Below are 17,694 nucleotides of genomic sequence, written 5' to 3' on the forward strand. Positions count from 1 at the left end.
TTACAGGGAACCAGGCAGAGGGCCTTCTCAGTAATGGCGCCCACCCTGTGGAACGCCGTCCCACCAGATGTCAAGGAAATAAGCAACTATCTTACTTTCAAAAGATATTTGAAGGCAGCCCTGCTTAGGGAAGTTTTTAATGTTTGACGTTTTATTGAGCTTTTAATTTTCTGTTGTGAGCTGTCCAGAGTGGCTAGGGAAACCCAGTCAGATGGGCAGGGTATAAGTAAATTGTTGTTGTTGTTGTTGTTATCCTGTGATGTAGCTTCTGCCTGTCCACCTTTTTTTTACAACTGTTTTGCTTACATAAATAATATTATGCTCCTTCCATCTCAGCAAACATGGTTATACCCCTAATTACCATTTTTTCCTTTATTATACCAGACAATTAGGATAGCTTCCAGGTTGTTGCTAAGCTGATTTTAACAGCACTTCATTAGTTACTGCAGCCTAACAAGATTGCAGAGACATCACCTTGCCAACAAAGGTCCGTATAGTAAAAGCCATGGTTTTCCCAGTAGTGATGTATGGAAGTGAGAGCTGGACCATAAAGAAGGCTGATTGCCGAAGAATTGATGCTTTTGAATTATGGTGCTGGAGGAGACTCTTGAGAGTCCCATGGACTGCAAGAAGATCAAACCTCTCCATTCTGAAGGAAATCAGCCCTGAGTGCTCACTGGAAGGACAGATCGTGAAGCTGAGGCTCCAATACTTTGGCCACCTCATGAGAAGAGAGGACTCCCTGGAAAAGACGCTGATGTTGGGAAAGATGGAGGGCACAAGGAGAAGGGGACGACAGAGAATGAGATGGTTGGATGGTGTTCTTGAAGCTACTAGCATGAGTTTGATCAAACTGCGGGAGGCAGTGGAGGACAGAAGTGCCTGGCGTGCTCTGGTCCATGGGGTCACGAAGAGTCGGACACGACTAAACGACTAAACAACAACAACAACAACAAGATTGCAAACAGATTGTATTATATTTTACGCCCATTAATTTAGTAAACCTCTGGATTAGCCTGTTCCTTTATCACTTTACAATCCAATCAAATATGAATGAAGTCTGCACTTGATCAGGGAAGACAGGGAGCCCACCCGCTAATCGCCCCCCCCAAAAGGGAGCATGTTCACCATTTAGAATAACTGCCAAGAATGCAATACGAATTGCAAATATACCTATATAAATATATTTGCCTGGCTGGAGAGAAGAAGCCTGTAAAGAAGAGAATATAATTCCCCAAGTTTTGCTGGTAACTCTAGGCACAGAGTTTCACAAAGTGTGATTTGCAAACTACTAGAATATTGACAGGGAGAAACTTAGTCCGTGACTGCTGTTGGCCCAGGTGCCTTGAATTGGAGATTAAGCAATACGAAGAAAAGGAATATGTAAGGGGAGAAGCAGTAGAGCAGGTTATCCGAAGGAGTAGGATGGAGGAATAAACCCTTTTAATATATAAGGAATTTGGTGGTTGCCACATTATCAAGTTTTGCTCACATCAGAATGCCTCTTGCATCAAGTGCTCATTTATACCCAAGCCCCTCGTGCATTTGTTGGGATAAAAAAACAATCCCAGCTAATACGATGCAAAATTATACACCCAAAAATGTATATAAAAGGCTGCATCCAATGTTTGTCATGCTCAAAGGAGACCCACTGAAATTAATAGGCAGGAGTAACGTGAGTTCATTCATTTCATTAGGTCTATCATCGTTTTATGAGTATAAACACCAATTTTTTTGACACAGTCATGTGCATTGTTTTATGCATCTGTACCTGTGCTGGTGTTTTTTGGAAACATGGAATTTATCTGTGTATAATATTATACTGGAATAATGTATATAATATGTGATAATTGCTTGCATTTTTTAGTGGAACTCTTTTCCGTCGAGATCAAGGAGTAAGACAGGAACTGGAAAAATCCTTCCGCATGATAAGCTCAACATCAAGATTTTCAGAAAATTCCATGCACAAATGGACAGGTGAGGAAAGAGTTGCAATATGGTGTAGGACCCAAGTGGAGAAAGTTAATATGGTTGAGTGCAGAGGCAGGAAACACTTCTTCTGCTGTGCATCACATTGTCCTGGGGGCAATCTGTCAGGGGCTGGGGGGAGTGCAGCTGGATCCAGCAATGGGCACAGCCAGAACCAAATGTGCATGGGGCACTTCTTTTTTCTGCCATGCCCTTTCTCTCTCTCTTTTTCCTACCTTTCCCCTAATTTTGTCCCTCCTTGCTACCCTCTTGAAACTAGACAGGTGGACACACCCACATGCGGACCTTGGGCCACAAATTGCACATCCGATGGCTCGGAGGGAAGGTTGACATGGAAGATCTAGCAGGTTCGAAAAGGAAGAAGCTTATGATGACGACATGTGGTTTAAGAATCACTGCCGTATTTTAGATCCAGAGGAAAGTTGGCAGGTTTGAATGCAGCCGTGCAGATTCCCGGAGCTTCCCCCATCCCTTCAACAGTTCCATACTGGTTAACCTCAGAGAGAAAAGAACTTTTCTCCACAGTCATGACAACTACACTCCCTCTGTGATTTTAGAGAACCAAATTAAGAGAACAGTCAAAACACTATACTTCTCCATGTTAGCTGATCTCAGCTCATGGCCCAAGAAGTGTGTGGTGTGGGGAGAGAGGATGGATAATTACCTCATGGGCTGAGTCCTCAGAGCTGTCTTCAAGTCTTCAACTATTTTATTCCTCATTTCCGTTTCTTCTTCATCAAATGCATACAAAGTCTGCATCTGTTTGGACGAAGCAAAGAAACAGTGACAAATCCAGCACTGGACGAAAGTTCAGAGAAATCTGAGGCTACTGAGCAACTCAGGATTCATCCACAAGAGCTTTTGCCAAACTAAACTGGAGATGCTGTTGGGAAGCTCACCAAGAAAGCAAAGTCTTCTCCAGAAACAAAGCTGGGTAAAAATGAGCTTCTGCCTAAGGACCAAAGAAGTCTGTGTCTTTAAGTGCAAAGCTGTTGCTTTTAACCAAATTGACACTGTGGGATGGCTGATATGGATCAGAATTCCAGTGTGGGAATTTTAATCTCCTTCTACCCCACCACCCAAGGTCCTGATTCAGTTTGTGCCTCCAGCATAAGCAATCTAGTTAAGCGGGAAACTCTCATGCACTTTACTTGGGAGCTTTCACCCCTTTGGAAATACCAGTATGGGGACCCCCAACACAGATTAGGACCACAGTAGGGAAAATCCCCTAACCTCCTATAACTAGGATCCCAAACTGGATCGGGCACCTAGCTTGCAATGAGGTAGGCAAAAATCACAGGGCCAGAGCCAATTTGCCAAGTGGGAAAATTACTGCCCGGCTCAGAATAGGGCCGCTAATGAAATCTATAGCAAGGTCATGCATGCACAAACAGTCAATATCTGAGGGAAGGAAATCTGGTGATGAATTTAGTGAGGAGGCCTGGGCAGACCTCAATTTATTCCCCAAGCATGGACCCAAGTGGACCCACAGGCGCATGGACCCACAGGCGCAGTTGGCTCCGCCCCTGGGGAGGGCCTGCACAGTAGTCTGCCTGCAATTGGCAAATTTGGAGTCCTGGCTAATGTGCGACTCCACAGGCCAAGCCATACTGGCCAGGCCCTTCACACCGGCACCAATGCTAAGAGCTGGATTGCGAAGAGGACAGGGCCAGGCAGCATCACCCCCTGACCATTTAGGGTAAGCTGACATTTTAAAACAACAACAAGAAGAAGAACCATGTGCTTAGGAGCAAAGATACAGAGCTGAAGCATCATTTGGTTTGGCCCTAACTAAAGCTGCAATCCTAAGATTGGTTACTGTATCAGGTTAAAAGAAAATCACAAAGGAATGGAAGCCCTGTTGAATTCAATGCAACTCATTTCTGAGTAAATCTGCTTAGCACATCTTGTTTTTCACTTTGGGTCCATTTTGAATGAATGAATATGATGAAAGCGAAGGCGAGCTTGAAGAAACAGCTATGCTCCGTCCTTCCAAGGCACTTATAATAACATCTTACAAACAGCGAAGTCTTTCATGCAGTGTTCAGCACAAATCAGATAAAATCTCACTTTCCTTGGAGAGCCTCTTTGCCCCACTCCCCGCTTCTCCACAAGCCCTTCTGTGTCACTTTGTGTTTGCAATTCATGCCATGCCAACACATGTCAAATCTTCAGGGTGGTCAGTTGATGAAGCAATGTGACTCTTATACACTCTGCAGCTGGCACAGGGAACTGGATTTAACTCCAAGGAGATACATACACTGATTCACGCTAAAGTCAACTTCGCTCAGTTAAACGGAGCAAGCCTCCTGCTCTTCTAAGGGAGAGCAACTGATAGAAAACAAGGAAATAATGTTTGTGCCGGCACCCCTTCCACAAAGCCAGAAACAAAACAAAACTGGAGCACTCTAGCATGTCATGTGACCTGTGGCCCTCCAGCTTGCAACATCCTTGTCCAACAGCCATGGTGTCTGGGGCTGATGGGAGTTGGAATCCAGCAATATCTGTAGGCCACAGGTTCCCTATTCCTGTCCTAGAGAATCATGCTTATTTGGGGGAAAGATGCAGTCTCAATGACAGGTTCCTCAGAATGTGATCTGGAGCTAAACTTGTATTCCTTTCTGCAGTGGCTTATCAGCACCCTCTTTTTTCCTGCAGTGCCGGGGAAGGGGGTTGATCCACCAGTGCCCACTTTTGAAACACTCATATACTGAATTTTATTATCCCTATGATTTAGGGTGCCATGAGTATACAACTAGAGCTTGGTTGAAATTGAAGGATTCCTGAATCCAAAACAAAACAGAGCCAAGTAATCCCAGCATTCTGGGATAATTATAGACAATTAGAAGCTGCTGCCAGCAAAAACAAGCAAAAACCAAGACTCACACCAGTCTTGGTCTCCACAATTGTTTCACTTCATTACCATGAAGTCATTTCATTGTGTGGTCACATGACTGCTCTATCATGTGACCACACAGCGAAATGACTTCATGGCAATTTATATGCAAATAACTAAAAAAGAAAGGGACGCGGGTGGCGCTGTGGGTTAAACCACAGAGCCTAGGACTTGCTGATCAGAAGGTCGGCGGTTCGAATCCCTGTGACAGGGTGAGCTCCCGTTGCTCGGTCCCTGATCCTGCCAACCTAGAAGTTCGAAAGCACGTCAAAGTGCAAGTAGATAAATAGGTACTGCTCCGCGGGAAGGTAAATGGTGTTTCTGTGCACTGCTCTGGTTCGCCAGAAGAGGCTTAGTCATGCTGGCCACATGACCTGGAAGCTGTACGCCGGCTCCCTCTGCCACTAAAGCGAGAGTCAGTCACGACTGGACCTAATGGTCAGGGGTCCCTTTACCTTACTTTAACTAAAAAAGAATAAAACCCTCAGATAGTGACTTTGTCACCTTCGCTTTCTAAGGGTGGTGCTTACCTGACACCACTTTGATGGGGATTACCTAAATGACCCTATCAAAGACAGAGTGTGTTAGGTAGGTGGTCTACACAACCTCTGCAGCTAGTAGTAGCGGGCAGGAGCAGCACCATCGTCATGACCAATAATATTTATATACGGCTTAATATGCAAAATCCCTAAGCAATTTACATAAAACACAGTAAGATTGGAAAAGGGAGATGTATATACGATATTTGAAACCCACAATGGAAAGAAATACATCCGTAAAAACAGAGAAGCCATCTCTAAAACATGCAGTTAAATATCAATGATCTTACGAGTCAGGGAATGCCTCCTTAAAAAGATGGGTCTTTAGAAGGTGTCTCAACCCTGTCCAGATAGGGGAGGTTGGTGTATAAGTCAAAGCTGATGGAAGACACTCCACATCACTGAGCCCACTTCAGCCTCAAAGGACAGCGAGGGACCCAGAAGTACCCCCAAGATACATATCTGCCCCATCAGATGGAGTGTAACCCCATCTACATCTCAGAGCACATTGCAGACTCATCACCATCTAGACCTGCTATGTCCTCATTCCTTTTAATCTGCCTGCACCTTAATTTGAACTGCAATTCTATACACCCTCACCTGAGAGTAAATCTCACTGAACTCAATGAAACTTGCTTCTGAGCAGGCACACATAGGATTACACTGTTCTGTCTCCCCACCCCCCGTTCCCTATCATTAGTAGTGGGGCAGAGAGAAGCAAACGAAAATGACCCAAGTAGATTTAGCGTCCATCTCTGAGATGTGCTGAAAGACATATTTTCTTTTCTGCTCTATAAAGCTCTTGTGCTGCAAGCAAATCATTTCCAAACCACGAAAAGTAAATGTGTAACAGCTGTATTGATGACCTCTGACACACACACACACACACACCCTCTTTTAAATGTCATGTGCTCAGGATAGCTGTGGCTCTAAAGAGCTACTTCTGAAGCTATCATTCATTTGCAAACCATATATATATATGAGTGCCGATATTGACAAGCTTCCAAAAGCAACATGGGGGTGTAAAGGTAACTTTTCTGTTCCACAGGAAAGCAGGGAATGGGTTTATTTGGGTTGCTAAGCTTAGACGATTGAAGACAGAAAGCAGAATGTCTAAGCGTTCACGTGCTCATGTTGTTGGGAGAGAGGGAAAGAAATGAGGGAAGCAAAGGGCAGCCATTTCCATATAAGCACCCATTGGCGCCAAGATCCATTCCAGTGGATTACCATGTGGATGGCACATGTTGGCTGGGCCCACTTCAACTATGGCTCCATGTTGCAGTGCGAGGGCAAGGAGGGAATAATACCAAAACAGCCAGAAGGGCTATAAGCTGGGTGGTAGAGCATGTGTGCTGCATGCAAAAGGTCCCAAATTCAGTCTCCAGCATCACCAGGTAGGACTGGAAGAGACTCCTGCATTAAATGCTGGAAAGTCCCTGCCAATCAGTGGAGGCAGTACTGAGCTAAATGAACCAATGCTCTGACTCAGTATAAGGCAGCTGCCTACATCCCAATCAAAGATATATTTTTAGAAGGAGGCCTAATATTGTTTTTCCATTGTCTATCCACTCATTGGCAAAAACACTACAAGGTGGAAACAAGTTTACTTCTTAATAAACTACTGGGTAGAATATTGCCTGCACACTTTTCCTTCTTATCTCCACCAGTGCTATTTTTCTAGAAAAAAAGGTGCCAGAACTCACTATGAATGCCTCCCTTGTTCTCTTATAATGGCAATGGCACCCACCTGAGAAGTGCCAGAACTGAGTTTCAGTGAGTTCCTGCTGAAAAAAGCCCTGATTTCCACAAGTGGTTTAATGTTTATGATGGTTCAGGGTGGTATTGGCTCAGAGTAGACCTACTGAAACGAATGGACCTAACTTAGGCATATTGTAATGGATCTACTCTAATAGTTAGTTGAATGTTAAAGGTAAAGGTAAAGGTACCCCTGCCCGGGCGGGCCAGTCTTGACAGACTCTGGGGTTTGTGCGCCCATCTCACATCTATTGGCCGGGGGCCAGCGCTGTCCGAAGACACTTCCGGGTCACGTGGCCAGCGTGACAACGCTGCTCTGGCGAGCCAGAGCTGCACACGGAACGCCGTTTACCTTCCCGCTGGTAAGCGGTACCTATTTATCTACTTGCCCCCGGGGGTGCTTTCGAACTGCTAGGTTGGCAGGCGCTGGGACCGAGCAGCGGGAGCGCACCCCGCCGCGGGGATTCGAACCGCCGACCTTTCGATCGGCAAGCCCTAGGCGTTGAGGCTTTAGCCCACAGCGCCACCCGCGTCCCTTTTAGTTGAATGTTACCATTATTGTAAATTAAACACATAAATTAATTAAAGAAAATAGAGACATACTCTACTGTTCACAAAGGCTGAAATTTCAGGAAAGGGGTCTAGAATATCTCTGAGAAGTCAGACCCTACCACCATATGGGAGTGGGGAAAACTGATATGACAGTGCCTCTAACCCACTATGTCAGAACGGTCGAGGGAACAATATTCTCAGAGAAAGCAACTTTTCAACAGTATGCCGCAAGGTACTTACTGCAGCCATGGAGTTGATGCGGTCAATGTAATAGTCTGGCCAACTTGTAGCAAGCTTATTAGGGTCTTCTTGCTCCTGAAAAGAGAAAATCAAAGTTATATGAGATATATAAGAGATTGCCACAATCATCATTACAATCCAAGCTATCTTCTTTTTGAACCATACTTAATTTTACACACCTCTGTCATGTCATCTGCTAAGCTTACTTATCCCAACCATTGTACTTTTTCCTCACAGGGCAAGTTGCTCCAACTTGTTTAAAAATTTGGTTGCATTTTTCTGAACTTTTCAGAGCTATACAGCACCCTTTTCAAGCTGTGGTAACTAGAACTGTACACAATGTTCTCAACCACAGATTTGTGTAATGGCATTATGATACTGGCAATTTTATTTTCAACCCCTTTCCTAAAGATTTCTAACATGGATTTTGTCTTTTTCAGAGCTGCCACACACTTGGTTGTCATTTTCACTGAGGTATCCATCATGACTTCATCTGAGATATGTTTCCTGATCATCATCACTGCCAGCAGCTCAAACCCTATACAGTGGTACCTCCGGTTACAGACGCTTCTGGTTACAGACTCCGCTAACCCAGAAATAGTACCTCGGGTTAAGAACTTTGCTTCAGAATGAGAACAGAAATCACGCAACGGGAGGCCCCATTAGCTAAAGTGGTACCACAGTTTCAGCTTAAGAACGGACCTCCAGAACGAATTAAGTTCTTAACCCGAGGTACCACTGTAAGAGCATACATTAGGATTTTTTACCCAAAATTTGCATCACTTTACACATGTTTACACTGAATTGCATTTGCTGTTTTAATGCTAACAAACCACGATCTCCAAGTCAGACGTTATGCTGAGCTAGATACTGTAGTTTGCTTCTCCCTTATGAATATTATTTGCAACTTGTATCCAGGGTTTTACTTGTGTTCAAGTGAACCTGAGCAGAAGCACCCTGCACTCCTCCCCCATTTAAGACAGGAAGGTTGGGGCTGATGCCCACTGAGATGCAGGGCTTGTAAGCATGTCCCTGATCCTGTCCCCACTTTTAAACATCGCAAGTTCAAGCAAATGGCTAAACACAGCTCTTCCAATTTCCTTGTTTCCACTAGCAAGTAACAATATGGTACCACAATGCTATGAGTAAATGGCAGCGCTTTCTTTGTTTAAAGGAAGGAGAGGGTTAGATGAGCAGTTTGTGTCTGCTTCATGGAGCTGCAATATTTCCAGTCACTGGGGTGCTTCCTCCCATGTGATGCCTCCCTACAGAGGCAAACTTATGTAATGGAGCTCACATTAGGAAGAATAACTACAGAAAACTGCTGTTTGTGCATATCAGGCATATCTATCTTCAGTTCATAGAAAAAGCACACAATACAAAGTTGATAACCAGTGCATTACTTTTAGATAATACTGTAATCGTATCATGACTCGAATACAAGAACAGACACAGAGAGCTAATCTATGCCTACTTAAATAAAGGTCATTCCAAAGAGGGCTGTGCCTATATAGAATCTCATTTATAAATGATCACGGTAGAGAAAGCTTTTAAATTTATCCTCTTTTCTTTTCCACCAATTTTCATGTATTAACTATCAATCTTATTGTGAGTCTAGTCTAAGGATTTGCCACTATTTTTTATCCCTGTTTTCAGGGAAGAGGGAGCTAGGTTGATCTTGTGTCCTACTTGTGTCCTCTACTTGGAAGGGCTGTCAAAGGACAGTTCTCTATTTTAGAGGCAAAGTATGATTTAAGGATAAGGAACAACACAAAGGGGGAGCAGGAACCTTGAAGTTGCCCATCCATAGTTAGCAGTGCCTGCTGTCTTCCCCACTATGGTGTAATGTGTTGAGTCCTAGAGATAATTACTATTTTTAAATTTGCATCTATACATATCAAATGCAATCAAATCTATACATATCAAATGCAAGTTTTATGCAGATCTATGTCTTCCTTTTTCCTCGGAGAAACATGAGAATTATTATTATTATTATTAAAAGTTGCTTTTCTAAATATCAGTCCTGAATACAAATTGGATGTAGATATTTCACACACCAATTTCCCTGTATCCACTTCCAGGCTTTAGTTTTTACTGAATACAAGGAGCTGAAATAATCACAAGGGTGATTTTGTTCTAAGTGTCAAAACATTTTACTACTTCAACCTTTATTCTAGTAAGCTTACGAAGTGTGTGAGAAATGGGTTAAGACAATATTGACCAGCTACTATTCAAATAAGCTCTTCTATCTACAGCAAATGCAGGAAACCCCTTTTTACGTCCACCAAAGCCGTTCTTGCAGAGACAAGAGTTTGGGATGTATTTGAGATACAATTATTTATAGCATTTGATAATGGCTCATCTCACCTCTCCTCTTAGCCAGCTGCTGGGTGAACATTTATAAGAATCAGAATTTGTCTGGAGAGGCCCACAAATTACTGCTCTCTGGGGGAAGGGCACTGTTTCCATTTAAACACAAAACACAAAACTGAGTATTTCAGAACCTGGATCAGCAAGGAAACTCTTGTGTCAGATGGCTGCAATACAACTTAGTATGAGTGGTGGGGGGGAGACCTTTCGTGCACCAGGAGATGCAGAAGGAACACATTGGCCCTACTCTCTAAAGCTCAACAACTTTTGGGGTGTCCTGGTTTTTACTTTTTAAAATATGGCAACCCTAGAATATATGGAAACAATTACCCAACTACAGGAGCAGGGCATGAATGGAATATATTATAGAAAAGCCTACTTTAAACTCCCACTGAATAGTGTAAATTTAAAAACAGATGGCAATCTGGAGTATTTCATAAGCAGCTGTCTCATTCTTCCCAATGCAACAACACTATAATCAATATGAGAACATCTTCCAATTCCAGACGACTGCAATGCAGTCAACATATATTTTAAGTACAGAAGCTAACTGTCTTCAATAGGCCCCCTTCCAACCTGGAACCTGGAACCTGGGAGATTCAACAGTCTTCAATGAGTGTTTAGAAGAAGGCAGTGGGGTTTTTTGTATTTGTGATGGTACTCACTGGCATGGAGTACTATCACCTTTTTTTGTTGCACATGGCAAACATGTTGTGGTGGCACCCACAGAACTTTTTATCAAGATATGAGTACCAGCATCCCATTTTTATTTTTACAAAAATAAAACAGCACTGGAAACAAGAAACCAAACAAACAGAAGTGGGTCTATTCAATGGGTATTTATGGATTCTCCGTTAAGTTCATCTAAACACCAGGAAGAACTTTCTGGCAGTAAGAGCTGTTTGACAATGGTAGACTCTCCTTCCTTGGAGGTTTTTAAGCAGAGGTTGGATGGCCATCTGTCATGGATGCTAACTGGTCTAGTTAGATTAGACCATGCTTTGTTTTATTATTTGGGGGAGGGAGGCAGATGACGGATTTGAGGCTAGTGTTTGTTTGAAAACCAGATTTCTTTAGGCTGAATTCAACAACGAAAACAACTTTTAATCAGCTGCTGCATTGCTTGGCCCAGTTCTGCAAGGTCTGATTTAGTTTCTCTCTCCCCACCCCCCTCAAATCTATGAAATATGGAACATTCTTCAAACTAAGGGATGCTCGCCTCATTGGGCTGTGATCAATTATACTTCTACTGGCTGGCGTTCTCTGATTAATGTGCAAAATATGTACAGCCTCTTCCCCCTAAGCTATAGGACACAATATACATTTATAACTGAAGCTTGAAACAAATTCAAGATTTTCCAGACTTCTTTCTTACTCTTTTTCTCTCTCACACATACAGTATATACAACTCCTAAGGCAGGCAAGTCACAAGAGCCTTCAGTTTTGAAGCAGGACAGACCAAATGGTCCAAGTTAATCAGTGGGGAGATGCAATTGCAATGCACTCTTTCCCAAAAGGTACAATTAAGCACTTACAAAGAATTGTTAGACACTTACTGATACATCTCCCCCAAGGGTTCTGAAGGCAAAAGGAAATAATTGTCCCTTCCAGAAATGGGCAAGAGATGTGTGCAAACTTTCCTTTCAGTTTCTGCGAAGTAAACTGTGAATATTCATTGATAAACAGCAGCTTAATGACTATGAAAAATAGACCTTTCCAGTGTGAAGAACAGGTGTGCATAACTGATTTCTAATAGTCAGCAGTAAGGCCTAGCAACAAAAGTTAACAGTTGAATTGCATAGCTTGTTCTTCTTTGTTGATAGAAGGGAGAATCAGGCCTCTATAATGTGGTCAACCTTTTCTGGCTCACTTTTCCATATGTATATATTTGAACAGGAAGGAGAAGGAGGCTTGAATAAACTGCTTTTTAGCTAACCAGATTGTGCCAGAACGCAAGAGTTTTCATATGTGCATTTAATAGCGTAGATAGAAAAGCCTGCATCAAACACTATGCGCAATCTTGTGACTTGAAGTAGAGATTGAATTGCTCAAAGTAAGCCGGAGCTGCAAAACTGCAGCCGCTCGAAGCAGTGATTTAATCTTTCAAAACTCAAAACATGTCTGTGATGCTCAATTGTGCATTTTTTAATATTAACATAATAGCTCATCTCCCTATTACTGGGGTTACAAATTTGGTACCCCTCCCCCCTGCCCCAATAAGTGAGTATATACTAAGGTCAGAGCACACATTACAGCCACAAGAGAAAGGCTATCAAGGCCAGCATTAACACAGTCAAGTGCTAACTCCTCTGCACTATGACTTATCAAACTGAGAGTCTCAGCAGAAGATCAGAAGAGCCTGATGGGTCAGACTCATGGTCCATCTAGTCCTGTTCTCACAGTAGCCAACCAGATGTCTGTGGGAAACCCACAAGCAGAACCTGAGCATGAGAGCACACTTCTCTGTGGTTTCCAGCAACTGGAATTCAGAAGCATCACTGTCTAAGCAGAGCAGAGCCATCACGGCAAATAGAAACTGATAGTCTTATCTTCCATCCAAGTCTCCATGCCCCTCACAGTAGTAAATGGAAACACAGAGAATCAGGATTAGAGACTCACAGTGCAATAGTGAAGATCCACATGAGAAGTGGGTTTTATTAGAGTCAAGCATCTATTGTCACAGGGTGGCTATGAGCCCCATCCCTATCAGGTGCCAAAAGGCGAGGTGACAATGAGCCTATCTCAACTGAGCACCAGCCTCAGAATCATATAATTCTATTAGTATTTCTATATGCAAAAAGTAGAGCAAAGGAGGAGAAGAGATTATATATATATACACACACACACACACACACACACACACAGTATGTGTTTCCCTATTAAGGAGCCTTCCGACAGCACAGTGATTGAAAGACTGTCTAGGAGATCCTCTTACTCCAAAATACAGTGGCAATATATTAAATGTAACCCACAGTTATCTCAATTGCTCCTCAAACTTTTTCTCGTCACATTTTCCAGAACATGTGGGATGAAAGGTTTATGCATTCTTTTAACATTATACACATACATGCTCATGCTCTCTCGCTCGCTCTCTTTCACACACACACACACACACACACACACACACAGAGAGAGAGAGAGAGAGAGAGAGAGAGAGAGAGAGAGGAGAATTCAATTCATGCTTCACTTAAACAATAATAATTATTTCTGTTTCAAATGAATTGGTCCTAACTAGCTTAGGTATACAAGAAGAGAATCCAAAACCTTTGTTTTGTTTTTCAATCAGGGCTACCCAGCAGTCAGCAAGGCATTCGAAATGGTCCAGCATTCCAGACCTGGACGGAGCTAATGTCTGGGTGCATTATGTGAAATCTGAAGACTGGGGTTTATTTTTTTTAAAACCCAAGCATTTTGAGAGACCTCAGACTCTGATTTAAATAAACTGTGTAATTGCAATGTTTAAAACAGGCTTAAACTTTACAATAACTGTATCTGGTACAGACCCTTCCATGGGTGCTTTTGGAGGAAAATACCATGTTAGGAAACTCTAAACTGCTGTGTGTCTTGCTTACATGTTTTTTTAAAAAAATTAAAACTCCCTCTTATTTGCGAGCAAAAGGTAGATACCCATCCGCTCAATACAAATGCAAGAATAGCTTAAAGGACAGCATATATGCTGGCATCCATCTGTATCAGGAAACAATGAAGAAGTGTGCCTTTGGGGGTGAAGTCAAAATGTTGGAAGGTGACAGCACCTGCAGTGGCTGTAAGACAGCATGGTACACAAGCATTACATTGCTGTTTTCTGCCCCAAATAGGTTGTGTGTGGATGACACACAGATGGCTAGAAAGGCATTTGGTCTGATCTAGCAGGGCTCTCATCAACTGCATACATGCTTTTGAGAACCCTGTTCCATCCATGGCTACCAGATATAGGTATACAGCTGTTTAAATATGTGAGTATGTTATTAATAGTTGATGTGCCTGCTCCGAGAACCAGCACCATAGAGCAACAGTCAATAGGGGTTCTATAGAACCATCTATAAAGACTGCCTCCTCCACTATGGATTCCCTGCTAACCAGTCCCCTTCACCCATTAAGTTAGAATTGTGAAGATACTGGTAGCTGCTCAATACAAAATGACCCTTTGGAGATCTGACAAAGGAGGACTTCACATGCTGTCTGCAAAGGTTATAAAATTTATTTAAGCACACACATTTTTAAAACCTGCCCTTTTAACCCATTTTATCGTATTCCAAGAGTTAGAAATTCTTCCTTAACATGAGGGCAAAGACTAGCTGGAAATGCAATTAATAATAATCCTTCTCATTTTTACAACTGATTTTCTACCACTATCATTTTTTTTATTCCTTTCTTATGTGCAACTTTAAAGGTAAAGGTAAAGGTACCCCTGGCCGTACGGGCCAGTCTTGACAGACTCTCGGGTTGTGCGCTCATCTCACTCTAGAGGCCGGGAGCCAGCGCTGTCTGCAGACACTTCCGGGTCACGTGGCCAGCGTGACCAAGCTGCTCTGGCGAGCCAGCACAGCACACGGAAACGCCGTTTACCTTCCCGCTAGTAAGCGGTCCCTATTTATCTACTTGCACCCTGGGGTGCTTTCGAACTGCTAGGTTGGCAGGAGCTGGGACCGAGCAGCGGGAGTGCACCCCGCCACGGGGATTCGAACCGCCGACCATGTGATCGGCAAGTCCTAGGCGCTGAGGTTTAACCCACAGCGCCACCCGCGTCCGAACTTGCAACTTACATTGTTGTAATTTTGACAAAGACTATTTCCACTTCTACTTGCATAGTGGAGAATAATCAAAGTCTAGGTTTACTTTCTAGCATGCTAAGGCAGCTAGCCTAAAACCCTTCTCCCCACTGTTCTAAAAACTCATTATGAAGTATCAATAAACCATTTGATCACACACTTTGCACACTCTAACCACAAATACTCTTTGAGTTTGCTGATCATGTGTTTCAGTACTGAAAGTGCCTGAATGTGTCTGGATGGTGCCCAATGCAGTCCACAATTATACATTTCATACATACCAAAGCTCTGTTTTATTCGCCATCTCTGAAAGCGGTATACCCTCTCTCCTTTTAATCCCCTTTTCTGCCAAAACCCCTCAAGGCTCTTTGCCTGGCCTTTGCCAATTCTCTCTCCTCTGACAGTGCAACCTCTACTCCAGTGACATCAAAATTTCCCCCTCAATCAAATCCCACATCTCCACTTGCCTCTCCAACATTTCATTCTGGATGATTTGCCAACACCTCAAATTCATCGCATCCAAAACCAGTGTCTAACTTTTCCTGTCCCTTCTCTGCTGTCTCTTGCTATTAACATTATTGTTCAACTGATCACTCAATCCTACGGTGTAGCTTACAGCCCATCAATACCCCTGGGAAGATGTACTTTTCCTTTTCCACATCTGTTGTCAAAATGCGGGTTTGTACACTGATATCATATAATTTCAGTGATGAAAACCGAAATACCAGCTTCTTCCATACATTTGCACCAGGCAATCAGTTTGATGCATCAGGCTCTAGGAACCAGCCAAAGCCATCCTGAAGGAGAAAGCAGGAGGTAGCAGTGGAGGTTTCCCCTCACTTGCCTCCTGGGACATCTGTGGTCACCACCCTTAGGTTAAGCAAGAAGGTTCTTTATACCTAAAATCTAAGTATTTGAACATCACCTCACCTGGCCAAGATAACTACATTTGTCAAGTGACACCTTGGTAATATGAAACACTGAAAATTTTATCCTTGAAAATCTCAAAAGATTGTGTAACTTGGACCTTAGAGCCCATTTATATATTAGCAGTTGTTCCAAAGGGAGACAGCCTAGGGATGACTGCCCTCAAGAGCATCTAAAGTAACAGAAACATGGGAAGCGGGACAAGAATATGGCTACTTCCCATGCCAAAGTCACCCCATGGGATGCAGAAGGTAAACATTTTTTCCAGCCCTACTTACATGACTCACATCCTTCAAATATTACCAAGAGTGGTATGGGAGAAGCAACTTCTGATAATATAAAAAATGCCATTAGCTTGACTGAAATAACCGGTTGCGTGGAACATTCTGACTAGCTACACTCGTATCAAGTCATTCTGACCAGCTACCCTCACAGTTTGAAGGCTTAATAAAAAAATTCCTTCCTGTAGCACCTTAAAGACCAACTAAGTTAGTTCTTGGTATAAGCTTTCGTGTGCATGAACACTTCTTCAGATACCTAGTTTGAAGTACCTTCAGATACTAGTTTGAAGGCTTGTTCTAAATTGCTAAGAGAAGTTATTCCGGACCTCAGATTTTCAGACATCTGTAAGCCTTTTAAAAAATGGGGGGGGGGGAGAAGGGGAGAAGCTGCAAATCTTCTCTGCCTTTCCCATGGTAAGAGAAAAGAAATTCTTCAGGTTTAAAAATAAATATATAATTTTCAAGGGCTTGACCCTCAGCGACCTCCATTCTTAAGATAAACAAATGAGCCAGCATTGCATAACGGAAACTGTGAGTTAAGCTGAGAAAGTTAGAGAGCGCAAGAGAAAAAACAGAACTCTCATCCCTTCTGCTGTTCCCCAGAATACAGCTGACATTTCAGAGTTTTATCTAGGAGTGGATATTCTTCAGTGGAATGTCAGCACATAGATGGATTCCTGAGAAAGAGTTCAAATTGCTTTTTCCTTGATGTCAGCAAGTATAGAGTGAAACACGAATGAAAGCTTTACCAGAAAATATCTGTCACCTTTCAGGTACTATAAGTGGCCAGGTGAACAGAACTTTGTTGATGTTGTTGCTTACCAATCGGAGGACATGTGCATAAGTTTAATAATTACACGTGTAATTTACAAAACAGTAGACTTGGAATTGCCAACATGGCTCTCAAGGACTTCCATTTCTGGTTTCCTAGACAAGAGCTCTGTTGTCATTTTTAACTTTTGTACCTTGCCTGGAAAATATTAGGTGTAATAAATAATTGACTCATCTTTCTCATTGTGATGCCCTTCCTTAAAATCCCTTGAGGTAAGGACCTGTTAAACTTGTTGTTTGTAAAGCACCATCTTTGTAGATGTGTCTCCACCATAATCATCTCTGAAAACCTTTGCTCTTAGGATCAGCTTTCACACTGTCAGATAAGTAAAGGTAAAGGGACCCCTGGCCATTAGGTCCAGTCGTGGCCGACTCTGGGGTTGCGGCGCTCATCTCGCTTTATTGGCCGAGGGAGCCAGCATACAGCTTCTGGGTCATGTGCCAGCATGACTAAGCCGCTTCTGGTGAACCAGAGCAGCGCACAGAAATGCCGTTTACCTTCCCGCCGGAGCGGTACCTATTTATCTACTTGCACTTTGACG

The 17,694-nt window shown here is 42.9% G+C and overlaps 1 protein-coding gene across 7 annotated transcripts in view; it reads right to left on the bottom strand.

The window, feature by feature from the left end:
- The window catches only part of DAAM2 (dishevelled associated activator of morphogenesis 2), a 224,822-nt gene that overhangs the window by 77,692 nt on the left and 129,436 nt on the right, over window positions 1-17,694 (bottom strand). For all 7 annotated transcript variants that reach the window (XM_082214804.1, XM_082214805.1, XM_082214799.1 and 4 more), the window contains 2 exons: window positions 7,972-8,046; window positions 2,654-2,748 (listed from right to left, as the gene is read on the bottom strand). In XM_082214804.1, the coding sequence (XP_082070930.1) occupies window positions 2,654-2,748; window positions 7,972-8,046 (170 nt within the window). The remainder of the gene's footprint in view (window positions 1-2,653; window positions 2,749-7,971; window positions 8,047-17,694) is intronic.

The sequence above is a fragment of the Podarcis vaucheri genome (assembly GCF_965113315.1).
Source record: "Podarcis vaucheri genome assembly, chromosome: 3".
Taxonomy (NCBI): Eukaryota; Metazoa; Chordata; class Lepidosauria; order Squamata; family Lacertidae; genus Podarcis; species Podarcis vaucheri.